This window comes from Molothrus ater, chromosome 26, assembly GCF_012460135.2.
Source record: "Molothrus ater isolate BHLD 08-10-18 breed brown headed cowbird chromosome 26, BPBGC_Mater_1.1, whole genome shotgun sequence".
In the NCBI taxonomy this organism is placed as follows: Eukaryota; Metazoa; Chordata; class Aves; order Passeriformes; family Icteridae; genus Molothrus; species Molothrus ater.
Genome location: NC_050503.2, coordinates 550006 through 576923, shown reverse-complemented (window position 1 = coordinate 576923; position 26918 = coordinate 550006). Strand labels below are relative to the sequence as shown.

At 47.9% G+C, this 26918-nt stretch overlaps 1 protein-coding gene across 2 annotated transcripts in view; it reads left to right on the top strand.

Annotated features, from left to right (window-relative positions):
- The window catches only part of MARCHF2 (membrane associated ring-CH-type finger 2), a 34424-nt gene that overhangs the window by 1013 nt on the left and 6493 nt on the right, over positions 1-26918 (top strand). For both annotated transcript variants that reach the window (XM_036399346.2, XM_036399347.2), the window contains exons 2-3: positions 11492-11711; positions 15232-15427. In XM_036399346.2, the coding sequence (XP_036255239.1) occupies positions 11536-11711; positions 15232-15427 (372 nt within the window). In that variant the 5' untranslated portion in view covers positions 11492-11535. The remainder of the gene's footprint in view (positions 1-11491; positions 11712-15231; positions 15428-26918) is intronic.

The window sequence follows — 26918 nt, the reverse complement described above, 5'->3', positions numbered from 1 at the left end:
TTGTTGTATCTAGATCTGGTGGGGGGACCAAGATTACAAACCGAAACGCCATGCAGTGGTCTTGGAGGCTTCTGGAGTGTGAAGTTGCTTGCATGTAGTGCCCTCAGAAATGGTGCCACCACGGCATGGGGTGATATCTGTGCACTGCATGGTGCTGCTGGACCATGGAAAGTTTAGGCTGTTGTCCTGTTGGAGGGAGCTGTGCAGAGCTTGAATTTTGCAGGCAGGCAAGTGAGGTGTTGCATGCTGGGGATGATGATGGTGAGCTGGAAGTGTCAGGGTTATCCAAAGCAGCTCTGACTTTTTATTCTGCTTGTTTGTATTCAGTGTTCTGTCCCTGCCCTGATGTGTGTGATGAAGATCTGTCAGTGGGGATGTGATTCTCATCCCACCCTGTGCCCTTTATTTGCTCATCCCTAAGGGACTGTTTCTGTTTCTCTCTTAACCCTCTCTATTACCAGCCTGTTCATTTTCCTTGGCACTCTCATTCTCTTGCTCAACTCTCCTTCCAACAAGCATTTATCTCTGTGTCTTTCCCTTCTGATGCAGTTTCTAGCACTTTCTTGACCTTTTTCCAGGTTCTTGTTGAGAATGCCTGTGATGTCACTGTGGTTGGCCAGCTGCTTTGGCTGTGGCTGGTCCTGCTCGTGGGGACATAAAACCCTGCTTGGCTGCCACTCACATGTGCACAGTATAATCCTCTGAACAGCTGGACGTTAGTCTTGGCTTTCCAAAGCTAAAGTGTTTGAACACTTTTCTGCATCTCCAAAGGATTATGCAGGGGAGTGCTTGGAGGCTGGAAGTGCCCTGGTTTTTCAGGTGTGTTTGAAGCTGTGATGGTGTGTCATCCATCAGAAACAGAGGCTCAAAGGGAAGGGAGCTGGGACTCTAAAATCCCTTTGTCATATGCACTGTGACAGTGAATTTAATAATTCTAGTTGAGGACAGAAGGTCTAATTCCCCCCAAGCACACACAGGGGAGCGTTGCAGGCAGCCTGCATCAGTAGGGAAGTCTGAACTGCCAAGAGCAGAGCAGGTGGCACAGGGAATGGCCAAGTGTGAACCTAATGTGTTGTTCATGGACACTCTCTACCAGCTATATAGCTGGGGGTGTCTGTGTGTGGTTAGCTGATCAGCACCACTGCCTAAGTGGAAACAGAAAATGGCATCAGAACTAATGTTCCTCGTTTTGGATGTGTTTGCTGTTTTTTGCTGTGGATTGCACAGGCTGCAGGGTGAGGTCACGCTGTGGTGGACGCCAAGGGGCCCGTGCAGATGAGCAGAGCTAGAATGTACTGACTGTGAGCAGCTTCCCACAGAGTTCTTGCCTTCGTGGATGCTGGGAGAGGGCCTTTCCTCTTCCAGCTGATTGATGCTGGCCTGCATCAAGCAAGTGTAGCACACCATGTTTCTCTGGGAGGAAGTAAGCACTGTTTTCTTGAAACAGCATGACTAAGTCAAAATGCATCCATGGCAAGCTGAGCCTGGGTATGGGCTCTGAGACTCTGTGAGTCTGAGGGACTGTTGCAAGTCCTCAGGACAGGACTTTGTAGTACTTCTGCAGGTAGAGGCACAAAGCAAAATGAGCACTTGGGGACTTGTTTCACTATTGTTTAAAATATCTTGGTTTTTCACACTAAGACCACAGAAGCTTTTATTAGAAAATGAAGGGAGGAATCCAGTATTGTGAACTATAAACTACATGGTAAGTTTATTTTTTCTCCACTTGCCTTTGACTTAGCTTTGGATATTTGGAGATTTCAGAGTTTCTCTTTCCAAACTAGGTTTTTTTTCCCCTTCTAGACTGAAGTTTGAGCTGGTGTGTCTCTTCTCCCTCCCAGTCTAATTCACTCTGGTTAACTTATGCCTGCTCTTAGCTCCAGCCTTTCCCACAATAGAGAAATGGTCTCAGTTACTGACTCTTGTCCTCTTGGAAGCACTCTGGGCACGTCTCAGTGGGTGACACCTGGGCACACAAGCCATGAGGTGAACTAAGCCCTGGACTCCTTTGTGTGAAGGAAACGAGTGCAGCACCAAGCCAGGGTAGGCGAGTGGGTCTCCATGAAGTCGGTACGGCAGCTTTCCTGGCTGCTGAAGTGACGCATTAATCTGTGCTCAGGCTTATCAAGGGTGGCTTATCAAATTCATGGCTTATCAGCACAGTTCATGTCATGCACGTAAACAGCAGGATCTCCACCCCTCCAGTCCTGGTCTTGTTCTCTCTCCAGCTCCAACTGTAGCAGCTGTTCCCTGGAACCTGTGTCTTTGTGCCATCTTTGTTGTAAGTAGACCAGCTTAGCAGCAGCTCAGCTGGGAGATGGGGCTCCCCACTGCAGCTGGTTTGGGAGAGCTTTTGGTGGCTCATCTTACTGGGTGAAAGTAGGGAAGTCACTACTGAGTGTCTCAGGGTCTTGTGTAGCTTTCCTGGGGATGGAATGTGCCTCTCCTGCTGTGCAGTTACAGCCTGTGAGAGCCCTAAGCACTGAAGGTAAAGTGCAGAATGACAACATCCTGAAAGCAGGGACTGCTAGCATGTCCTGGGGCAGGGACTGAACCCTGTGCATCCTCCAGTGAAGGGAGCAGCCCAACAGGAGCTGTACTGACCTGCAGCTCTTCCTACCCATCTGCCTTGCAAATACTTTTCCTGGCCCAGGCCTCTCTTGAACAGTGTTACAGTTTGGAATCTGTCATTTGCCCCCATTTCAAATAGATAGGCATCTGTAAGTTTTATTCCAGATTTTTTGTAGCAATTCTAACTAAACTTTTCAATTCTGATAGAACCTGACATGATTTTGTGTGGTTAACCTCAAGGACAGAAGTGCTGTAAGTGCAGTTGCAATTTTAATCAGTTGTCACAAAATTAGTGATCAAAGCTGAAGGAAACATTCTCCTCTAGTTCCTAAAAAGAGGAAACAAGGGACAGGGAGCAGCACTGGCTCAGGAAATAAAAGTACAAACAAATCAAACTTATCTTCTAAAGCACTTTTCTGCAAAAAGGGGAACACACCAAGCTCATGTAGTCTTGGCTTGAACAGGAGGATTTCTTTGTTCAAAGCTTTGAGGGCTTTAGTTCTGTTTCAGCTGAAAGCTTTTTGGGGTTAGATTTGAGAGTGGTGGGAGGGGAAAGGTAAACTTCATTTCTGGACTGTTTTCAATTTATTTCCTCCCTGTTTTTCTTGTACTTCCCTGCAGACAAATCAGACAAGGCCTGTGTCCAGAAAAACTAAAAATGCAGCCTAAGCAAAACATTGCAAACTGAACTGAGAGAGTTTTGCAGCACAGATACCAATTCTGAAGTTTCACCTGAGGATTGAGGAGGGAATCTGTAGCAGTAAGGAGTGGGCAGAAGGGAGGCACTGGTGCCATTGCCTGGGATCAGTGACTCCTTCTCTCTGGCTGACCATGGCCACGCTCTCAGTGGGTGTCTGCTCTGGAGCTCTCCAGAGCAGGGTGGTGAGTCATAGGCTGCCCCTGGTGGTGCCTTTTCTGGAAAGCTCTTTGAAAGCTGAACGTTCTGAAGAGATTTGTGATACAGCTAGGTTGAAAAATATAAATAGTGAAGTTAAATTCCAGATCAAATGTCTCCTGGGAGCTAAGTGTGCTGCCTGGCTTCGTGCAGTGGCTGCGCACCGGCCGCGCTCTGAGCATCAGGGCAGGCAGGGCTGCACTGGGCTTTGCTGATGGTTTGTTCCAGCTCAGTTCGTCTCCAGGCAGAGTGCTGTTATTTGTACAGCAGTGTAAATGGTGCTTTATAAACCAAGAAGGAAAACACTGGGGAGAATGCAAGTTCTTTCTGACCTGGGCTTCCCAGTCCTGAAATAATGTGTTGCATCCTCCTGAGTCGTGCCCTTCGAGGGACTTACCAGTTCTGTGGTGTGGCACTGCAGTCTTGATCTGGTGCATGTGTTACTGCTACACTAAAATTCTTTTTCTGAGGTATTACGCACAGCTGGAAAATCCATTTGTTCTGAACAACCTGCAGCTGCCTGGCAAGTGACTGTGCAGGACTGGGGAGCACTTGAGCTTTGACCTTGCTGCAGAGGCTGCCTCTGTTTAAAGAGGAGCTCACTGAAGCAGTAAAGCTGGGAAGCAGAAGTGTCTGCTGCTGGTGTTTGTAAAGCACGTGGGTGCAGAGAGATGTGAGAGGCCACACAGCTCCGGTCCCTTCAGCAGGGCAGGGCTGTGCTTGTGTCTGGTGGGCTGGCTGTGATGGACAGCACTCTGCAAGAATAGTTTTGTAGGCATGATAATACATTTTTTCCACCCTGGTTCATGGTTTCAGTTTCAAGTCTTTCTAATGCATCTTTCTTTCCCTGGAAAGAGTGATAAAATGCAGAGGGATGTGGGTGCAGAGACTCTACAGTTGCATTATGTAGTGAGTTGTGCTGCTGTTCATCTTTAAAAGCTGATGTCTTTTGAATCCTCAGAGGAGTCACAGGTGTTCCTCATGCCCCAGCTGGTTTTTAGTTGTTCCCTTATGAAACTTGTTATTAAAATGACTGAATTTTGATTGGAGATACCCTCTGCAAAGAATTTTCTTCTAATGTTGCAATTCGTTTTTCCAGATGTTGGTAATTAAAGTGCAGTAAACTTTCCTTTCATATGGCCTTGTGGCAGATAGCAAGTCTCAAAAGAGCTGAGATAACTTTGTTCATTTTGGCATTCCAGCTGTAGCATACAGCCTAATTGTTCGCAAGCACAACAAGAAAAAAATCATCCTTTAGGCTTCTTCTTTTTATACTGATTTTTTTTCTCAACATCTAAGCTTGAACCTTTTGCTTCTTTTTGAATATTGAGTAACTTTATTAGGCAATGAAGAAAACTTGTTTGAAAAACAGTGGGTGAACAACATGACAGGTACCCTGAAATGAAGGGAGCTCTGCTGTGTTGCAGTTCTGCTGTGTCCACGTGAGACCCATGCCTTTGGCCTTGTTTAAAACTTGGGGTTCTCACCTGCTGGGAGCCCCACCAAGACCCACAGGAGCTGTGCCTCAGGACCTTCATCTTTGCCAGCCAATAGTTTTCAATTGCTTCAAGACATGGAGATGAAGTGAAACTACTCCAGATATTAATCCAATATACTGATGTTTTGAAGAGGAGGGATGTGTGTGGATGTTGGCTTTGGAAAACAGCAATTATTGATCACCAAGGCTTGCTGCAGGATTTTGCTTGGGGAATAGAACTCAGATGCTGGCGTGTCTCCTCAAAAAAAATGGAAGTGGAAGACCATCTCTTCATCTGTGTCTGCAAACTAATTTGCCATAATCCAAATAATCAAGACTTCAGAGAGCTTCTAGAATATGTCTAAATAGTTTCTGGATATAGAGAAGTTATGATTGTTTGTCCCCAGCAGCAGCAGCCAGTGAGTGAAGCCTTGAGTTACCACTGGCTGGTGCTGAGCTGTGTGTTTGAAATAGTGGAGAGGCAGCCCAGCCAGTGCAGCTGTGGTCATGTACAAATGTGACAAACACAGGAGTCTAGAAAGGCTATGTCCTCTAAGCTTCTGACCTCCTCCTGAGTGTTACAGGGTTAGACTTGGAGCATTTGTTTTTAAACTCTGCCCCAGGGATGAGGCAGGTGAGCCTCTGGAGTCAGCCCAAAGCTTTTGCTGTTAGAGGTGCAGGAGAAGTTTCCTGGTGTGAAGTTTTATTAGAAGGTTCTCAAGCTCCCAGAACCTTGTGCCTTGCTTATTATTTTCCCTTGCTTTTTGGGATTTGTTTTGAGCCCAGGGTCAGGGTTATCCCCTGGCTCTGACTCACAGCATTGCTCCACTGGCATCCTCTGAAGAGCAAGTTATGGCTGAAGTTTTTACAGCATCTCCTTTAGTTGAAACTGGCAACCAAATGTTGCAGGTGGGGCAGAAATAGAGAAGCTCCTGGGGAGTGAAATGCTTTCCCCTCTGTTATTTACCAAATTTTAAGATGTTTTAGAAGCTGTTGCTTCAGATGGCATCAGATCTTTTATTGAATATTGAGGCATATGCCATAAAATGCTGTGTCACTTCTCTCACTGGACAGGGCTCCTTGCACCCTGACTTTAGGGCTGTTGTATTCAGGTGACTTCTGAGCACAGGACTAATGAGATTTCTTCCCAGGCCCTGAGCAATGGGAAGAGTTGCTGATGGCTCAGCTGGGGGCAGATCCTGAGCTGGTTTTTGGGTACTTTTAAGGTGTTACATAGGAGACCTGCAGGGTAACTTTGGGGAGTCAGTTGATGTATAAAATAGTGTATTTTTAATAAAGAACAAAATAATGCTGTGACTTTCAACCCTCAGCAGAAGGTACGTTTAAACAAACAAAACTGAAAACAAAGCCCAGTGTGGGACTGGTTCTTGCAGGGGGGCAGGGGGAGATGGTTTGGGGATTTTCTGTTTTGTTTTGGTTTTGGGCTTTGTTGTTGTTGTTGGTTGGTTGGTTGGTTTTGTTTGTTTTGATTTGGTTTTCTTTAGATTAATCCACTTATACAACCTTTTAACAGTAGCAGGGAGCACTTCAGGCCACTCATCCCATCTGTGTGTATCTCTGGTGGCAGTCCTAGGTGTGTGATCACTTGAGTGTGAGGGTGTAGAGGCTAGATGTGGAGAAGGGGATACTCTGCCACTAACCCAGAGCACAGAGGCTACAGGTACACTGGTGAGGCTGGTGCCTCAGTAGGCAGAACTGGTACTGGAGGATGTGCTGCACACCTGGGACTGAACCTGGGCCATGGGGAGATGTGCATTAGCTGTATGAGATGGGGTGTGTGAGAGCAGGTGCTTAGATGTGTGCAGCAAGCAGTTCTTTGTATGGTCTCCCTCGAGATGGAGAGAGATGTTCAGATAGTTGTAGGGCCCAGGATTTGGGAAATCCAGTTTTAGTGGTGAAAAGGAAAGCACTAATGTTAGGAAATGCCCTTTAGCAACTGAAAATCTTCAGTTCACTGGTGACATTTGCAGGATCATATGATTAGAAAACTCAGTGTCTGTGTGCCCAAAGTGGCTAAAAGGGCTTTGGAAAGCAGGCTGGGAAGCTTTGCACCCAGGCTTAAACATCAGCTCATGTGAGCAGGGGTCAGAGTTCTGATTTGCCATCAGTGAATGGGTTACCTGCTAAAAATAAAAAAAGTCCTTGTGTACAGATGGGTGGGTTATGTTGGCTGCATGACTTGGTTATCTCTGGGATACCATGGGTGAGGGGCCAGGTCTCAGTTCCAGCAGTCAGGGAAATGGGTTGCTCAGTGAGAGGAACAGACCCGGCTGCTGGCAGCCTCATGTGTTGGGTGTTCCTTGGTGGAGATGTCCCAGGGAAGCCAGTCTGTTCAGGAGCTGGTTTGTACACTCTGCACCCAAAGCAGGGGGAGCTGGCTCTGGTTCCAGTTTGCTCTGGATCCTATCAAAGCCACAGGATTGCTCCAAGGCTTTACACTGGTTGGGATATTCATTAGTGGACAGGCCACAACCTGCACCTGACAGTCCCCATTACTGCCATCATTTGGCTGAACCTTTCTTGTTGTCATTCTCATCTTGACTGTGCTTTTCCCTTTGTGGCTTTGATCCAGAGGTTCATCTGTGTGCTGTGGTTTCCCTGTCTGGGAGAAATAACTGTTTTGTCCATCTTCAAAGTCCAAATATGGAGAGCAGAGCTGGGGGACCTTTTAGCTCCTTGACTCCTGCTTACTTCTGCTGGGCACATCTCCTGTATGGAGAGCACTGGTCCAACCAGATCTCTGCAATCTTTTGAGGGGATTTTGTTCACCTCATTGCCCTTTGGATGATATAGACTGGATTACATATCTCATATATTGCAGTGCATGAGGACTGACAAGGGAGAGTGTCTTGCAGGCGTGTTTCACTTAAGCCATGGAGCAGGATCCTGGTCTCTGCCTTGGGGCAGTGACAGAGCACAAGCTGCTCTTCAAGGAACTGACTCATTTTGCCACACGTGTTAGAGTTTTGGAATTCTAGTGCAGAATTCACTCCTCTGAGACAGCTTTCCACAGACAGGGTTTGGGTTTTTTTCAGTTTGAGTAATTATCTACAAACTCAGCCCTTTATATTCTGGATCTGCTCAGAAGCTGAGGATGCAAAATGTTGCTGAGAAGAGCCTTCCCATTTATTTGCTAATGTCTAACTGTGGCAGCAGAAGGGATGTTGATAATAAACCTAGTGTCTTTGAGAGTTTTTTAAAAAAATGTGTGCAAGAAATGTATCCCCAAGGAATGGGCTCAGAAAACACAGGTGCTTAGGAAAAAAAACAATGTGTGGTTCAAACCAGCTGGTTGGGTCTTGTTTCTCACACTGAGATTTTGATGTTTCTGCTGTAAACAGAGCTGAGGAAAGGGCTGGAGCACAAATCTGATGATGAGTGGCTGAGGGAGCTGACTGTTCAGAAAAGGAAGTTTGGGGGGACCGTCTTGCTCACTAAAACTCCCTGAAAGGAGAGTTCAGCCAGGTGGGGGTCATTCACTTCTCCCAGGAAATGAGTGACAGGAAGAGAGGAAACAACCTCAAATTGTACTGGGGAGGTTTAGGCTGAAAAAATTCCATCATGGAATGGGTGGTCAGGCACTGGAACAGGCTGCCCAGGGCAGTGGTGGAATCACCATCCCTGCAGGGATTTAAAAACTGTGGATGTGGCACTTGGGGACATGGGTTCGTGTTGGGCTTGGCAGTGCTGGGGGAGCAGTTGGACGAGGTGATTTCAAAGGCTGTTTCCAACCTGAATGATTCTGTGAACACTGGGTTTGGGTTGGATGAGCTGTTGACAATTGTGAGAGAAGGCTGTGTGTTGATGTGCTGACCCTTGAGGGATCAGGGAAGGGACTGACATGGCTGTACACCATCGTTCATGTTCCACTGGCTATGGGACTGGGACCCGAGTGCACTGCAGATGTTGTCTTTGGATTTCACTTACTTCTTTACTAACCATGAAAATCTTGCTGCTTTTCCTTCATATTTGCTGAATGGCATGAGTCAGATTTTAAAGCAGTGACTTCAGGTTCCACCCTGGGCTGGACCCTGACAAGGAAACACCAAATAACTTGTAACAGAAACCTGTGCATTTCCTGAAGAACGGCAGGGTGGCCATTCCCTTCCAGCCCCAACAGAGCCCTGGGGCAAGGCCATGGGGCTGCCTGTGTCTGTCAGATGTGGAGCACAAAGAGCCTCAGTATAAATATCCCAGGACACAGTCAGTGAGGGCAGTTTTATTCCAGTATGCAGAATGGACTTTTTCCTCTGAACTTTAAAATAAACAACATTTTGGCCAAACAAATGGAACTGACCTTTTTATTAAAAGCATATATCTTCTCATGCTTGTTTCAGTAAGAGGTTGTTAATTTTATAGAACTCCTTAATTTGTGGAAGAGCTGACTTAAGTAATTCCAATAGCATTTATCATCTTACTTTTTGCTCCTTGCAGCTGGAGAGTTTGTAGCCTTTTCTTTGAGGAGGAGAAATAAGAAAAGTAGCTCTAACTCTGTTCTTTGCACAGGTGGAGAGAGAGGCTGAGTCTATCAAGTTAATTTTTAAGTTGATGAAAAATTCAGGTTCATGCTGAAGAGGATTGACCTGCCCACAAGCTCAAGCTTATTCCTGCTCAGATGTGAAGGAAGGATTACAAATAGTTATCAAGAGCAGCTTTGAAAAAGAGATTAGAAAGTCTTCTATTAGAAATTAGAAACTATTCTGTAAAGTGAGGGAATGCTACCAAAGTTGGCATCTGGTTCTGAGACACCAGTGAAGGGCTCTCTCCCTCTTGAATGCATGTATGTGAAGGAAGCTGTCCTGACACATGAAGCCCTTGGTTGTATGAGTTGCTTAATTTCCAAGACATGAAAAAGCACTCGCGCTTACCCAAATCAGTGTTTCCAGGGCTTCAAGGATCATGTTCTTGTACTGGCTTTTTGGCCTTTTTCCTCTGTAGTGTGGCCAAGCCTCCAAACCATGAACAAGCCCTTATTTTCTTTAGTTATTTTTGTTAGATTTTGGCTTAGTTGAACCTGACAGAACTGCAGTTTCATGAGAATGTTTGACTCCTGTTGTGCTCAGAGATCTCAAAACAAAAACCTTTCCTTGGATGGGATGATGAAGGTTTGTTTGCCTTCTCCTACCTCCAGGAGGCAAGGATTGCCGATTCTCCCCACTCCCCCAAAATGTAACAAACCTAATTGTTTTCATATATCTTATTTGGGGCTGTGGTTGTTTTACTTCCTTTTATTCCTCCCCTTTTTTCCTTTTTATTGCTTTCATTTGAACTTCTTTTATGGATTTATTTCATCTTGAAATCCAGCCACCAGGATGAGGCAGCATTCCAGTTCTGATCCCAGCACTGCTGGTGCGCAGGGATTACTGTGCGTGCCTTACATAAGGCAGTCCTGTTTACAGACACAGGGATTTTGGTTTTACCAGCAGTACAATGTTGTTGGATTGTGTTCAGTGTGACTCACTGTAATCTCAGCTCTTTATTTCTGCACAGCTGCCTCTCCGGGCCAGGTTAAAGGCGATTGGCAAAACCAGGATTTTTCTAAATCTGCAGAGCATACCCTATTTTGGGGATGAGATACCCCCTGCCAGGGAGGAACATGGCTGTTTCTGGCAGCTTGGGTGAGCTGCTGCCTGACCTCAAAGGCAGAGAGCTCTCCTTTCCACATGTGGCTCATCAGAGCCAGCTCCGGGTTTGCTGTGTTGGGCTTTTCTCTACACCTTCTCTCCATTTCTTGCATTTGCTGTTTGTTCAGTGTCTTCTCTTTGCTGGGTGAATGTTGAAAATGTGCTGGTGTGCTTTGCTGTTTGCAAGTGGCTCTTGTAAAAGTCATGGTTGGTCTGAACAGTTGAAAGGGAAAGGAGTCAGGCTGGCCTGCTGCCCTTCCCAAGGAGGATTTTTGATGGGTTTGGGATGTCCATGTCCACACATTTACTGCTGGGATATACCACAGCGCATATAGAAATGGGAGCATGTGTATTTCTTCAATGAAATAAAGAGAAAAAACATCAAAGATGGGATGGGAGAGCCTTTTGGGCTTGGACAGTCTTTCAAGTGCTCAGGAAGCTTCTGAAGGCAGCTGAGAAGGGCCTCCTGAACCCAGCCACCTAAACTGGTTTAGGTGCCCTGTTCAGGTGAAACTTTGCTGTATTTATTGAGAGTATGAATGTAAGTTTTCAGGATGGCTCTAGCCAGAACAGCACAGGCCCATGGGGCTTCTGGTTGCCTTCCCCATCTCTGTATCAGCACACTCAGTTTGAAAAGACTTCATCAGGTTAAAGGGTGGTTACCAGGAATTCTCTCTGGGAAAGGCAGATTTGCAATTCTGATGGTAAGTTATGTAAGTAGAACACTTGGAGCCTTGATGTTATGGTAAGGCAGCCTCACAAAGCCTATTAAAGGGGACAGAAGACTCACAAAACGCGCGTGTGTCGGGGCCCTGGGGTGCTCCTAGTGCGAGTGGGGCTGGGGGATCGTGAGGGGTTGGGGATTCCAGGGTTCTGGATCTGACTGTGGTGCTGTTCCTGCAGGTCTCCCGGGTGCCGGGCCCGGGACAGCGGGGCCCAGAGCTGCCATGACGACAGGCGACTGCTGCCACCTCCCCGGCTCCCTCTGCGACTGCCCGGGAAGTGCTGCCCTGTCCAAGTCTGTGGAGGAGTCGGACATGGGCCGCCCTCAGTACATCACCCAGGTCACGGCCAAGGACGGCCGGCTCCTCTCCACCGTGATCAAGGCGCTGGGCGCCCAGAGGTGAGGCTGCTGCCGGGACGGGGCTCGGAGCCGCAGCCGGGCCCTTCCCCTGGCTCGGGTGCAGGGAGACAACCAAGTCTCGTTCTGTGAAGGAGTTTGCCGGGGCGCTGATGGCGGGCGGGACTGCTGGCGGGCCGGCCGCTCCCAGGGCCCTCAGCCGGGCTCCTGCAGCCCTCAGGGCACGGGCAGCGCCTCCGCTGCGCTGCTCTCCCGGCCTCGGGGGTGAACCTGGGCCGTGCTCGCCGGGCACTGTGCTGTTCATGGGGACGTCTGAGGGGCTGCAAGGGAGCACAGCCCTTGTTCCAGGAACGTCCGTGGAGTGAAGGCGTGGTGTTGATCTTCAGCCGCAGGGAGGGGACGGTGTTTGTGTTGCAGCAACTACCGCATCCAGCTATTGCTAGAGGCGACACGTGGCAGCTTCACTAGCTCAGACTCCTCCTGATGCGACTTCTTGTCATTTATTTTGAGTCGCTTCCAGAGTAGAGGACATTTGGCAGCATTGTTCAGTCCATCTACTGAGAGCTGTCACATTTTGTGTTCAGAAATCCTGTCTGAACAGCTGTTGCTTGTTTCAATGAGTTTGGTCAAACATTTGTGTGATACAAAAGCAGTGATTGCAGACATGGGGGAGGGATGCAGGGAAGCTGGATGAGAATAGAAGCAAACATAATTGCTGCATCCAGCAAACCTGGAGCAGGTCAATAAAAATGTGAAAGTAACTGGGCTTGCTCTCTGGCAGTAGATAGTCAGGGTGAGGAGTTGTTTAACCCTTTAGAACTGGGGGTGTGATAACTGTGTGGGAAAACTGCCTGGAAACAGGTTTAAAAACCCTAATGTTTTTAGGATTTAATGTTTAGGGTCAACCCATAATGATTCCTTGTGTTTCTACATGGACACCAGTTTGTTTCTTGTGGTGGTGGGTTTCAGTGTCTTCCTTGTCAGCAGCACTTAGCACAGCAAAGCCAAGAGCAGCATGACTGCACTGGAATGTTGAATTACCAATATGGTGTCTTCAGCCTGCTGGAAAACTGTGTCTGAGTGTGCATCATGTGGGAGTGTGAGCGGGTCCCCACCCGGCAGGGTAAAGGAAGGAAGGAAAATGAAGTCTGATAAGAATTCTTCTCACACACTGTCAGCAATTTTTTTCATTTTGGGTTGTTTGTTGATAGCCAAGGTTATAGTAATGTTCTGGAAATATGAAACTTCACAAACAGGAAGAGAACGGGTGAAATAACTTACAGATGCTTTTCTTAGGAAATGACAGATGCATGAGAACACTGGAGGCTGTAGGGGATTGTGTGTCTGGGTCACTAGGGCTCTGTGTGCACGCTGTTCTGGTACAGCATTTTATGGCAATAAATGTTGCACAATCATCAAATAATTCAAATTGGAAGGGAATTCCATAGGATGTCTGGTCCAGCTTCCTTTTAGAGCAAACCTGCTCAGAGTCTTGTCTGATGTAGTTTCCAGGATCTTTGAGGATGAAGTTTCCACCACCTTCCCAGACTCCTGTTGCACCTTTTGCAGGGATTGTCTTGGCTGAAGAAATCCCCTCAATAAAAGGCATGTAAAAAGGAGGAGAGAACATGGATCAGTGGTTCACCAGTGATGTTTAGCAGAGAGAAGGGGATGGTGTACATTGGGTGTAATTTGCTTTGCAGCCCTAAATATGAATAAAAGTCCAATTGGGATGAAACCAGCTAAATAGTGAATTGAAAGTAGTAGAGATATCCTGTGGGAGAGATCTCCTGAGGAATCTTGCTTCTCCTTTAGTGAACTGACATGCACTTACTTCCTTGCTGGCTCTTCTCTTTCCTTTATGTCCCACCAGCCTTTTTCCCCAGTGTGCTCCTTTTCCTTGAACTGTGCTTCCATGCCTCACTCTTGCTTTCTGTGCAAACTAATGGAGGTGGTGCTGCTGGTTTTGATGATTGCTTTGGCTGTTGTGTTGCAATCCCACAAACTTCTGTAGTCAGGTGGGGTTTTTTGAAGTCAGAATAGCAGTTGAGTGTGAACTATTATATGGGTTCAGTGTGGCTTTTTTTGTTCTGTCAGTAGTATCTAGGAAAAGGTGATACTTGATACCACTCACCTGGATTTCAAGAGGACCTACAATAGGATCTTTGAAACAAAGATGTTCCTTTTTCACCCCCTCTTGCACCCCCAAATCTGGGCAGCTGTGGATGTAAGAGGAAAACTGTGTGAAAGAAATGCCTGTTTGGAAGGTGGAAATGAGATACTAGTGAGGGCCTGGTTTCCATGGTCCAGGGAAGGCAGTCCTGCCCTGGGCCTCTGCTGTCCAGCATTTTGTTCCTAAATTATCTCAGTGCTTGGTGAATGCTGAAGAAATTACCTGAACTGCTGAGAACAGCAAACTGTGGTGTCTACAGCCATCTGGGGCTTCCCAGGGAGTCCAGAACATCCTCATCATGGGGCTGGCATGTGTGGCACAGGGCTGCTAGGAAACCTGTGCCATGGGATGCCAGCTGGGATGCCCCATCTCTGTAAGTGTTCCAGGCCACGTTGGCTGGGGCCTTGAGCAAGTTGGTCTAGTGAAAGGTCTAGTGAAAGGTGTAGCACTAATTGTTCAGTCAGTGGTGCCAGCTGAAGGTGTGAGGAATATCGTGGGAACAGATGGATACTTTGAGTGTGATGAGCAGCTCAGGCCTCCTGTGGGGAAGGTTGCAAATGTCTCTGAAAATATTTGTTAGTTGCTTTGCTAGATATCTCTGGTTCTGTGAGGTTCTGTGTGATTCTGTAGTTGGAACTCGTGGCCAAGGAAGTGTTGTTCCTGAAGCACCAAAGCATTTCTGCAGGGCAGTTGTTGTCTGGGGAGGGTGTGCCCACAGGATGCTGGAGAGTTACTGTGCAATGATGGGCAGAGGGTTTGGAGACCTTGCTCTGGGTGCACACCTGCTGTGAAATATATTGTATTCTTGGGGAGTAGAGCTTCCAGGGTCAATTCAGTTGTCTCTTGAAATACTGCTGTTCCTTTTGCAGTTCCTGCTCAGCCCAGGCTGCAGAGCTGAGGTTGGCTGAGAGTGGGTAGGTGATCTGGTAAATGTGACCTGATTGCCAACCTCTTGAGTAGCTGCAGGTGGCTGGGGCGTGCTGTGACTACTGTGGGTCATTTGGCTTTGCTTTGAGTGTCTGGATTTGCATGAGTGCTTCAGGCTTGGTGTTGGGTCTGGTATAAGCCCCTGCCTGTGGGCAGAGCTGAAGACCACAGGACGTGCACTGCAGTCACTTGTGGGGCCAGCTGAGCTGGCCAGGCTGATGTGCCATCTTCTCTTGTTGTTATGGGTCTTCCAGATTTTAAATTATCTAAAATGTCCTGAGCACCTCCATTGTCCCCTGAGACTGGTTTCTTGCTGCAGCAGGCTCCTGGCATGCTGTGCCACACACTGCCTGCTGTTCATGTGCCTTTCTGGGGCTTGGTGGGACCAGACCCTGTGGCAGTGCTGTTCTGCCTGCTCTGACTGTGATTTCATTTTGTTTGTCTCCCATTCTGCCTCTTTAGTGATGGTCCCATCTGTCGAATCTGTCATGAAGGTGGAAATGGGGAGGGACTGCTTTCCCCATGTGACTGCACAGGAACACTGGGCACCGTGCACAAGAGCTGCCTGGAAAAATGGTTATCCTCCTCCAACACAAGTTACTGTGAGCTCTGCCACACAGAATTTGTTGTAGAAAGAAGACCAAGACCCTTGACAGAGGTACCATTTTCTTCCTGCTTCATTTTTATTTCCATATCATTTGAGAGAAAATGACTGATTGCCCTACTGTTCTTGTAGTTCTTGGTGTCTCCTCCTCCTTGCAGTACCTTTGTACTCACAAAGAAGAGTCTGTTTGAAGAGATCAAGTCCCTTGTCAGACCAAGTGAGGTAGTTGCAAACATGCAGTAGTGGTGTTTGGGGCAGCTCCCACCTGTGACCTGCCCACATGGCACCTGCCAGTGGCAAGCACGGTGCTTTTTTGGCTGTGCTTTACTGCCTGAGCATCAAATTGCAGGTGTCACAGCATGACTGACTGAATTATGAAGTTCTCATAAATATTCTTTTTTTTTGCTCCCGGTTTTAATCTTATCTCAGTGTTAGATTAGTGCAGCTCTCTTGCATGTGCCTTCCTTGCCATATTCTGTTCTGAAAAGTGAGATGTGGTGATTGCTGATACTGTTTGTAAAAGACCTGTCTTCCCATGACTAATATTGATGTGTGCTCCTTCAGGCTTTGATCCTTCCTGCTGCTCTGTGCTCCTCCCAGTTGAAGGAGAAAACAAGACAGGGCTCAGCTGGTCCTCATGTTCCTCTCTGTGGTGACCACAGGGGATCAGTCAGTCCCTCAGCCTCCCAGAGCTGGAACATACAACGCAGGCTCTGGCTGGTGCGTTGGGTTTTTTTGTTTTGGGAACAAAGGCAGCATGGACCAGGCCATTGTCTGACCTCAGGGTTCAAGTGTACATCCCCAAAAGAGGAATAAGTAAACCGGTGAGGTACAATACAGAAGGCTTAAGGATTTGTGTTAGAGATGGTGTAATATGTCTGCAGTTGAGTGAGCTCTCCTGTGTCAGTGGCTCGGGGGTTCCTTCAACACCCTGTGCAAGTGCAGAGAAGTGTCACTCTGCAGCTGGGCATTTACACCTAACAATTTTGGGAGTCCCAGGTTCTGCAGCCATCACCAGTGGGAGCTCTGGGAGCTGGTTCTTAGCATCAGACTCCCATTACCTGGCAGCTGTCAGGGATTTGTCACTACCTGCTACCAGAGCGTGTGTGGAGGCAGGGTTATTTCGGATTTGTAATGGTGGCTGCTCTTGTCCACGCTCTCCTGCCCCTTGCCCCATCAGTTAGGTCAAAACTGAGTCACAACTGGAATTCTAAGTTGCTTTCCACGTTTCTGTTCCATTCCTATTAATTCCAGAGGTTGCTTCTTTTCTCTTCCCACCTCCATCTGGAAACAATATTTGTCCCCTCCTCCTTTCCAGAGTCCCCAGATCTATTTCTCATACTCCCATCTCCTCCTAGTGAACCTTTGAGTAGAAAAGAGTCCACCAACTGGGGAAGCATTCAAGCTTCAGTTTGCAAAGTAGATACTAAGTTTTAATGACTGTTTAACTTACAACTGATTGTCATGGACTTGACAGCCCCAGACAGGAGGAGGCTTTAGCCTGCAGTGCTAACCCAAGCCATGTATCTAGCACAGTAATTTGTATGAGCATTACCTCAGTGGTTACTGCTGTTAGGGTCTTACTGCTTCTCTCCTAGCTGCTCAGACATATAAATTGGTGCTTTGGCCAATATCTCTCAAACAGTTATTTCAGAGGTTGCAAAACACTGCTTTAAAACATTTAGGAAGGGCTGTACCTTGTCTTTGAGTACACAGTGCAGGCAAGCCCAGGGGCAGTGATCTTGCTAGGGCTTATGCAGGCCAAGTTGTGAGTGCAGGTCTCAGATATTTTAGCTTAAGAACTGGTTAATAAATATTAAATATTCCTAGCCAGAAACAAACACGTGAGAGTGCGTTCAGCCATCTTTCACAATGCTGTGGCACGTCATAACAAGCATAGGCTTGGAAAACTGCACACTCAAATAAAAGCTGAAAGGCTAGTGTGCATTGGAGGAGTTTTTCCTGTGACACCAACTCTGTGCCTCCATCTGGCATGAGGAGCTTGCTGGGAGAGTGGGACAGAAAGTTTTGTCTGTATTTCAGTGTGGGTGAATGAGCATTCCAGGACAATCAATTTTAGTTCCTGTTGAAATTTGTGAAAAGCCCCTCTGGACTAGAGCCTATAAGGGTATGGTGATCAACAAACAAACTGTGGGTGCTGAGAGGTGATGGGTGGGCAGTATTTAATGAACTCAAACACAGGAGAACTGCCACTGTGTTTTCAGAGAGGAATGGACTTCTTGAGCCATCACTGCCAGCTGGCAAAGGCTTTGGGATTCCAGTGGTTTACTACTTCTAGTGTATTTGGACTGTCTGTGAGCACAGTGAAGGAGATGATCTACTCTGTTGAGGTGTCTGCTGGGGAGCAGCTTGCCTGAAGTGCCTTGTGAGCCTGGAGGCTGGTAAGCACGTGATGAAAGTCACCAGGTAGCTGGTGAGAGTGATCCCTGCTGCAGAGCAGAGCCTAGCATGCTACAGCCCCAGAGCAGTTCCCTTGCCAGCAGCTCAGTGGCAGAAAGGTTTTCCCTGGCTTGGAAAGCAGCATATAGCCTGGTTTGACACAGCCCATGGTAGCAGGCTGCTCTTGCCCCTCTTCCAGGGCTGGCAGCACACCCCAAGGCAGCGGAGTGCAGTGGGGGGGTACAGCAGTGTGCTGTGGCTGCAGCACTCAGGTGTGCTGGGGCCCTGCACAGCCCCCTGTGCTCATCAGCACGTGTGCTCTGTGCCTGGCACACCATGGCTGGATGGCTCCTGCTAGAGCAAAATGGCTCACCTGGCTTGAAAGGCCACCTGGTTTTGTTGTATTACTTCCACCATGCTATAAACCCTCTGACCCTTGCCTGGAGCCTGGGGAAAGTGACCTGGAGTTCAATTTCTCATTTTCATTGGGAGCTCTTACAGCCACTCTGAGCTCCTGCACCACTGCAGTCTGCTGTGCAGAGGCAATGACAGTGAGTGTGCTTCATCCCTTAGGGTCTGCTGGCGTTCGAGGCCAACTGACCAAGTGTGAGCACTTTGGGAAGCTCCCGCTGGTAGCAGAGGTTCTGCCCTTTGGCAGGAGCTGATAACCCTTGGCCAGCTGGCTAGCACTTGCCATTAATACTCTGCCTGCAGTCTGGTGCAATCTCATCCCCATACCAAACCAAATACTTTTGGGAAGTGTCATCTCTAAGTTGTTCATCTGTTTCTGAGAAGAGGGCTTGGGAAAGAGGCTGCTTAGTCATTTAAAAATGCCACAGTTCCACCAGCCACCTTATCTGGGAAGTTCTCTGCCTCTTGGTTGTTTGAGGGGAGGGGTGGGGAGTGTTTTGAAACTTTGGGGGAAGTGATGTTTGTGGTGAGTGTGCTGTTGAGGAGCCCTGATAAAAATCCACTGCTCACCAAGTAAAGCTGTGAAATCAAAATAGAAATTAAGAGCAGAGGATAAATGGCTGGAGACTAGGATTAGGAATGATGCAGGGGCATGCTGCATGGCAGAAGGGTCTGCCCCATGTGTGAAAGGCTGCCCCAAGCATTCTAGCTCTCTTTTGCTGTCACCTGGCCACAAAGGAATTTGGTAGCATGGTACCTGCTGCTGCTGGGCCTCTGAGGAGAAAGCAGCTCTTGCTCTTGGTTCTGCCATGTTCTGCCTTTCCAGCCTGGGGAAACTTAGAGCTGGTCATAGTGGCAGCAGCAGTCACTGGTCAGCTCATCTCTGGGAAGGGACCATCAGCTTCATTAAGAACTGGCTTTGTCATGTGGTTTTGAGATCCTTCAGAAGGAAAGGGTCTGAGGCTGATTTTGGGATGCAGGAGACATTTTGGTGAGTACTGGGGAGAAGCTACATGGCCAAGTTGAAATTCTTCTGTGTAAACTTCCTGATTTCTTAGAAGTCAGGAAATGCCATGACCAAAATTGCCTTAGTTTTTACTTCAGGCCTCTTGTCTATCTGTGTTACAGTGTGGTCTTCATGGTCACAGGCTGTGTCTTCCAGAAGGAGTGCATGGATGGAAGATGCTCACTAGCTAACTGTATTAATCCTGCTATGTCCTTGTTCACCAAGACCAAACTTCATTTTCTCACAAGCTTCTCTGGGGTTCTTATTGCTGTGACATCCAAGCACTTCACAAACAGTAATTGAATTTTACAGCCTCTTTTACAGAGGACAGGTGTCAAATTTGTCCAGTATGGATTAAAGATAATTTGTTAATAGAATTATATTTTTGTTTTCTTTAAGCAGCCATTGATTTATGTTGTGGTCTGTTCAGTGTAAAAACAGTGACAGTGTTGACTGCCAGCGTGCCTGATCTCTGAACCCAGAGTGAGGAACTCATCTGAGCCCAAAGCCGGCTCGGGCAACCACAGGCTGGCCATGGGTGTGGGGGAAATACCTCCTGCAGTTCAGCCTAGCTCAGCTATTTTTTAACTAAGAAGCAGGTTGAAAGCTAAAAAAAAAAAAAAGAAAGGCTTTGGAAAACTGTCCAGCAGTGAGATCACTGGGCTGAGTGGGGACATGTTTTGGGGGACATGTTTTGAACATGCAGGTGTAGATGGAGAATTCACCTGATGCCCTGAGTGGAGAGTTTTGTAGCCAGAGGTGCAGGACACTGGTGCCTGTGCTGTGAGAGGACAGAAAGGCTTCTCTGCTCAGCTCTCAAGTGGTCTCCAGCACAGGACAGTTGTGGACCAGGGTTCTTGAGTGAGGAGCATGTCTCCAGCAGAGAACAAAATGGCCAAGCCTCAGAGAGGGGTGGTTTTCCTGTATGATTGTTAATTTAATGGACCTCCATATGCTTACAGAAAAGTGATCTCACTCCAGGACACTCTAGCCAACACAGGCTGGCATAGTCAAAAAAGGCAAAATACTTTCTGTGTTCCCTGGAAGATTTTGTCATTTGATACTTAGATGAAGTATTTGAAGTGTAAGTTACACCAGACACAGTTTTCCTGGAGGAACTACTTTCCTCTTTGTTCTAATAATATCATGCACAGGAAATTCCCACTTACTGCCTAGGATTCTTCTTCAGGGAGTATCTGTATCTTTGCTGTCCAGAGCATGGCAGAAGGAGGAGTGCAGGCCTTTGGACCTGAAGGATTGCTGCAGCCTAGACAGCTCTTTCTCCCAGGCCACAGGTGATCATACAATTCTCTAGGCATGATTGAGTTTATTTGTCCTAACATTTCATGCCTTAAATGTGCCTCAGCCAGCCCTTGTTCTTTAAAGTCCTATATAGTGGATGGAGAAGGGAATACCTCTTGTGATCAATTAATTCCTGCCTCCTTAGAAGGCTAAGTTAGGATGTGTCACCTTGTCTGGAGGAGTCTGCCTCTTCATGTAGGAGAACCAGGCAACTTGTGTAGGAGTGAAAATATTGCCTCCCCTGCCTCTGTCCTTAATGTTTTCCCTTGCACATAACTCTTCTCTTTGGTCTGGGGCAAAAACCATCACAAACCTATTTTCTCTACAAAGTGGTCTTCCTGCTGGGGATACTTTGCCCTTTGGGATTTCAGGCAGAGCTGTGTGGGTGGAGGTATTTGGGACTGTATTGGATATGTTGTGTATTTCCAGAAAGCATTACCAAGGGTGACAGTGTGGCTGTGTTTGTACAGCCACAAGCCCTTCTGCACAGCTCCTGGCCTTCCCCCTGGCTGCAGCCCATTGCCCACAGAGGGACAGGGCTGTGTGGGTTGGTCTGTATTGGTGTACCTGAGCCCACACTTGCCCATTTTTACTTTCCCAGATTACCAGCAAAGGTGTTCCTCTCCATGGCTGCCTTGTTTTGTGTGTTTTGCTGTGGCACCTACCCTCTCATTTCTCTCTTCAGTTCATTAACCACTTGTAAAGTGTTAAAGTTTCAAGCTGTTGTTAATTTTGTCCCCTCTAAGTGTTTCTGATTGGGCTGAAGAGAAGCACCACCTCAGCAGCCCAAAGACTCCTGTTTGGGGCCATGTGCCTCTGCTGTGAACCAGCTGTGGTTTCTGAGGCCAGTCCTGGCATGGGGAGGGGCTGGGTCAGGTCTGTGCTGCCAGCCCAGGTCTCTGCAGAAATGTCCTGGGCTTGCAGGTCAGGCAGGTGTCAGAGCAGCAGCTGCTGGGTCCCAGCAAAAATCACTCCATACTCCACAGGAAGGGTGTGTTTTTGTTCACACATAATGTAAATACCAGGCAGAGGAGCCAGGAGTTTCAGGTCTCTGCTCTGAGAGGACACAAACTGCTGGTGCAGAGGCCAAAGACTCTGGCTTTGCTTTGCTAAAATTACTGGGAGGTTGAAAGTCAGCATAACCTCATGGTGAAAGCTAACAAGTACAATGCAGGACTTGATCATAATGCTTCTGCAAGCATTTAATTCCTTTGCTAAGGCAAAAATCATTTAAGACATATCACTAATTACAAAAAAGATTTCTCTGGTGAACCAGTCACTGTTGGAGCAGTCCAGCTACATCTTTTGTTTCCCTATTTCTGTCCTTGCAAGCAAATCTCATCATGGAGTCCCAAGAAAATTCTGCTTCTGTATTTCAATTCTGCTGGTGTTTTCCAGCAGTGTGTGTTTTAATAACTTTATTTATAAATGGGCTGCTTTAGTGATTCTGATGAGCTCCTTTGCCTCCTCAAAACAGCTCCTCCTTCCAAGAGGGCTGTGCTGTACAGGACCCTGGCAGTTTTTTGCTCCTGTTGTTCTTCTTGGAGTTTATGGTGCAATTTTGATTAAAGATGATTACTTTTCAATGACTGCTAACACTTTTGGTTCATTTAGACTGGATATTTTATGTAGGTCAGTGGATTATTTTTTTGTCTCTTGAAAGTACAATTTTCAAACACAATGTCACAACGAAATGTGTTTGAAATTCTCTGAGGAGTTGCTTGACTGCAGGTTACGCTAGAGTAGGGGACGCCTCCCGTGGGTTGTGCAGTCCTTCTGCTTCGTCTCCTGAGTCTCCTGCACCTCTGTGGCTGTGGGAGGTGCTGCAGAGATGTCCCTGGAACACGAAAAGGGAGGTTGGCACGCAGGAATTGTGATGTTCCTCCTGCTTGCGTTACTAGGGAAAGGAGTTTTGCCTCTGGGTGCAGCACTCACTGTCCCCCCTCCAGTTCGGAGAACTGAGCTGTGATATGAGCTCTGCCCCACCCTTCCTCCAGCCTTATCTTCCTTGCAGACAGACTTTCCTCTTTGCTTTCCTCGAACTCTTCTGCTGAACTCACTGCAGTGTTGTCTGATCCGTGCTCCTCTGCCCTTCCCCAGCCCACCTCTCTTCTTGCTCAATGCACACCTCTTTTACACTCCTGAATCTAGTGAAAAACAAATCCTTCTTGGTTCCATCTGAGTTCCCACTGTTCTAATCTTTTCCTTTCTCTCTTTACTTAAGTTTGCTGTCTGGAGATGCTGGTCACAGGTCCAACATGAGATCCTCTTGGCACTTCTCTGTGCAGTCCTGGGCACTGCTCTGCATAAAGCAATGGCCTGTTTGGGGCCAAAACAGGAAATACCCTTGCACTCTTGATATTCACCAGCACTAGTCTTCCTTACCTGTCCTTCTTCACCACTTTGTCCAGCCCAGTCTGTGCTGTGCTGATCCAGAAGACCAGTGAGCTTTCTCTGAGGTGCTGTGATCCCGTACTGGCACATGTCATAGTGTGGCATTTGCCATGGTGCCACCAACCATGGGAGCTCGTGCTGCTCTCTCTGGAGGAAAGTGTCCCAGTGACCTGCAGCACTGCTTGGGTCTGTTCCTCTCCTGTCCACCCTTTCTAGTGCTCCTAAATCCCTTGGGTCAGCCCAGAGCCCTGTGCTTCCCAGCAGCTGAGGGTGTAGGGAAGGCTTTCATGCCTATTCAAGGAGAGATTTGGGTTGTGGAGGTCTATGGGGCATTGTTGGCAGGTAGCTGGGGGAAGGAGGATGGGGAGGGGCAGCTTTGTGCAGCATTTAACTGCTCTGCTTGCAGGGCTAGGGGCATTTCTGGGTCTTGGCTTCCTGAATTCTGGGTACTCTGTCAGAAAACATCCCTTCCCACCTTGGTGAAGGAGACAGGACCATTCTGCTGGGGCTGCCCATGGAGCTCAATGCCTGCAGAAGGGTTTTGGTGCAGGCCCAGAGAAGGGATATGAGAGTCCTTCATCTGAAGCTGTACTATTTGATTCAACATGTTTCTCAGTACAGGTACAGGACTAGTAGTGCTGCTGTGATCAAGTTAATGTGATTTTTTTTCTGGCTTTTATAGCCAGGCACCAGGTCAGCAGTGAAAGAAAAATCAGCAGGCACCTGAGAAGCCAGAGGGTAACTGTCTGGTGGGCAGAAAGCATGTGGGATGTTTTGTAATGCAGCCAAATGCTTGTGTGGTGCTGTGGCTTGCCATTGTGCTGTAGCTGTGAAGCACGTGGGGAACTCTGGCAGGGTTGGTGGTGAGGCTGGCAGCTCACACTGCTCCTGACTCATGGCCCCCAGAGCGAGGGGGCCGGTGCAGGGCAGGGAGAGATGTGAGCACGTGCTGGTCCCTCCAGTGCTGTGCTGCACTGAGTGCTGCTTGGGATGTGTTCATGAAACAGCTGACAGCTCACATTCAGCCACTCAATGAGTGAGTCAGCTCTAAGAATCAATGAAAGCTAATTTTTAAAGCACCCATTTTTAATCCCCCAGACAGACTGCAAGGTGCTGAGTGCTGCTGGGAGAGTCCCTCTTCTCTCCACTCCCCTTGGTCCCAAGGGGCAGAATGCAGCCCAGCCTTGAGATACATGGAGCAGCAGGTGCTGGGATGGATGAGAGACTGCTCCGATATGCTTTGAGTTCTGCTCTTGGCTTCCAGAGGAGCTGATGATGTCCTGGTGCCTTTTACTGCCTGCTCTCCTCCTGCCTCCCATCACCTTGGGCTCACCCAAGCTTCATGGGCACTGCAGCAACCAAAGGTCAGCTTCTCATCACCCCACAGCCCCGCTGTGGCTCTAAGAAATGAGTTCTCTTCCATAACCCTGCTGATCCCAGTATCTGGAAAAGCCTCATGATCATGCTGGAGGACAAAGAAATATGGTTATACCCAGAATTCTGTCACACAAGCAGAGTGAAGTTGTTGCAAGCAGGATCTGGGACTCAGCTCATAGCCCAAATGGCAGCAAGCAGCCACCTCTGCCTCTTTCCTTTCAGTCTCAGACATGATTGCAGTGTGGAAGCTGCTAGAAGAAGACCAAGTTGTACTTTTGTTGCTTTCCCATGCTCACTTGATAGTTTTCCCTACAAAAATGGTTTAATCTGCCTGACCATTTTATGGATTGTTGGCAAAGTTTATTTAAAGTCCCGTATGCACCAAAGTGTTGCTGTGCCAGAAATGCTGCACCCTTAGAGTGACTTATTGTTTTCCATTTTGTTACTGTGTCAGTGCATATTGGCAAAGTAAATCAACTGCTTCAAAAGGAAATTAATTTGCTTCCTGCCTTTATATGTTTGTCTCCCATCTTGGGGAGGAGGAAGGAATTTCAAAAGTCACAAGGAATATAAATAGAATTAAGATGCAGTGAAATACCTATCTGCCTGAGCTTCTTACTGTACAAGGGTCAGAAGTGCCCCAACATGTCCTGTTGCATAGAATGGGGTGCTCTGGGCTTGCTGCTAGAGGGAACTTGGTCCAGACTGGGTGATTTGGCACTCGCCTGAGTGCTGTGTCACCAGGCAGCCCTGTCCTGGCCCTGGACTGGGGAGAGTCTGACACAAGGCTGGGTTTGAGCACTGTGTATGGGGGCAGCTTTCCTGTGCCAATGAGTTGCTGTCCACCCTCACTTCCTCCCAGGACTGCTCAAACTGCATGTGTGGTGTTTATTGTCCCCATGCAGCTCATCACACTGATTCCTCTGCAGAGCCATACAAGGGGGGAGCTGCAGGTCTGCCTCCCTTCTCCCAGTCCGGTCCAAATGACAGTTCTGCCTGCTCTGAAAGCTGCCCACTGGAGACCTGGTAGTGCTGGTCAGCAGTGGCTGAATGTGAGCCAGATGGCCAAGAAGGCCAATGGCACCTGGCCTGTACCAGCCACAGTGTGGCCAGCAGGACCAGGGCTGTGGCCATCTGCCTGTGCTGGGCACTGCTGAGGCCCCACCTCAAATCCCGGGGTGGCTGCCTCATCCAAGAGAGACACTGAGGCACTGGAGTATGTCCAGAGAAGGGCAACAGAGCTGGGGAAGGGTCTGGAGTACCAGGAGCAGCTGGGGGGCTCAGCCTGGAGAAAAGGAGGCTCAGGGGAGACCTTCTGTTATCTCTCCCTGACAGGAAGATGCTGCCAGGTGGGGGTCCAGCTCTGCTCCCAGGGAAGAAGCGACAGGATGAGAGTGAACAGCCTCAAGGTGTGCCAGAAGAGGTTTAGGTTGGATATTGGGAACATTTCTTCATGGAAAGGGTTGTCAGGCATTGGAACTGGCTGCCAGGACAGTGGTGGAGCCACCATCCCTTGAAGTGTTCAAAAAGTATGTGGATGACTTGAGGACATGGTTTGGAGGTGGCTCTGGGTTGATGGTTGGACTTGATGATCTTGAAGTCTTTTCCAACCTTAGTGATTCTGTGAGGTTTTCTTCTGGCTGTCTGCCCATCAAGTCATGCTCCAAATGGCTTTAGAATCAATGAAAGTTCCTTGACTCTTACCACTGAAGTGTTCAGATGATTCAGGTCACATCCCTAAAATACTGTGGTTATGAGTCCTCCCAGCTGGAATTCTGGGCCAGGCTCATTCCTGTCACTGCAGCGTCCTCTCCTCTGCTCGTGGCCAGCTCAGTGCTGCAGAACCTGCTGTTCCTGTGGCTCTAACCAGCCTAGCTACTCCCCTATTCCATGCCCAGGTTTGCCAGCTGCCCTTCTCTTTCCCATTTCCACAACAGTTGGCTGTGCTTCCAGTCCCATTCTTGCCCTTTTGCTCTGTCTCACTGAACGTCCCTGCTGCAGTTAAATCTGCAGCCACCTCTGTGCCCCCTGCCTTGCTTCCCTCTTGACCTGCATGCCTCTGGCCAGCCATGTCCTCAGGTTACCTCTGCTGAGGTCTCATGGTTTCTTGCATACCTGTCACCACCACTTGTGTATTGCTCCTTAAAGGGTGGATTCTGAGTAGGAAAGGAGCTTTGTGTGCAAGTTCCCAGATGAGTCCCTTCCCAAGCTGTCTGTTCCAAAGCAGGTACCATACAGGAGGATTGGCCGGACAGCCCAGACCCTGATAGTCTCTTCCCTGCTCTGCCTGTGCCTTTTCAATAATATTCTCCAAGTCTTATCTAAAAATAAAATTCAAAAAATCTTGAATGAGGCAGTCATCTTTGTGAGGAGAAGAAGGAAGAATCTGCAGGCCAGCACACACAGATCCCAGTAAAGATGTGCTGTAACAATTTGGTATCTGTAGGAACCACATCTTCTTGCTATTCTAAAAAAGGAAAGGAAAGGCTTAAAATAGCATAATTCTAGGAAAATAGAACAATTGCTGTTACTGAAGTATCTAAAATGAACCCACACTGGAAGCAAGTCAGGACTCCCAAAAGAAAGAAACATTTGAAGATTGCCTGTGAAACTCTAAAATGCTGTGATTCTCCCACAGGAACCCAAGGGCTAGAT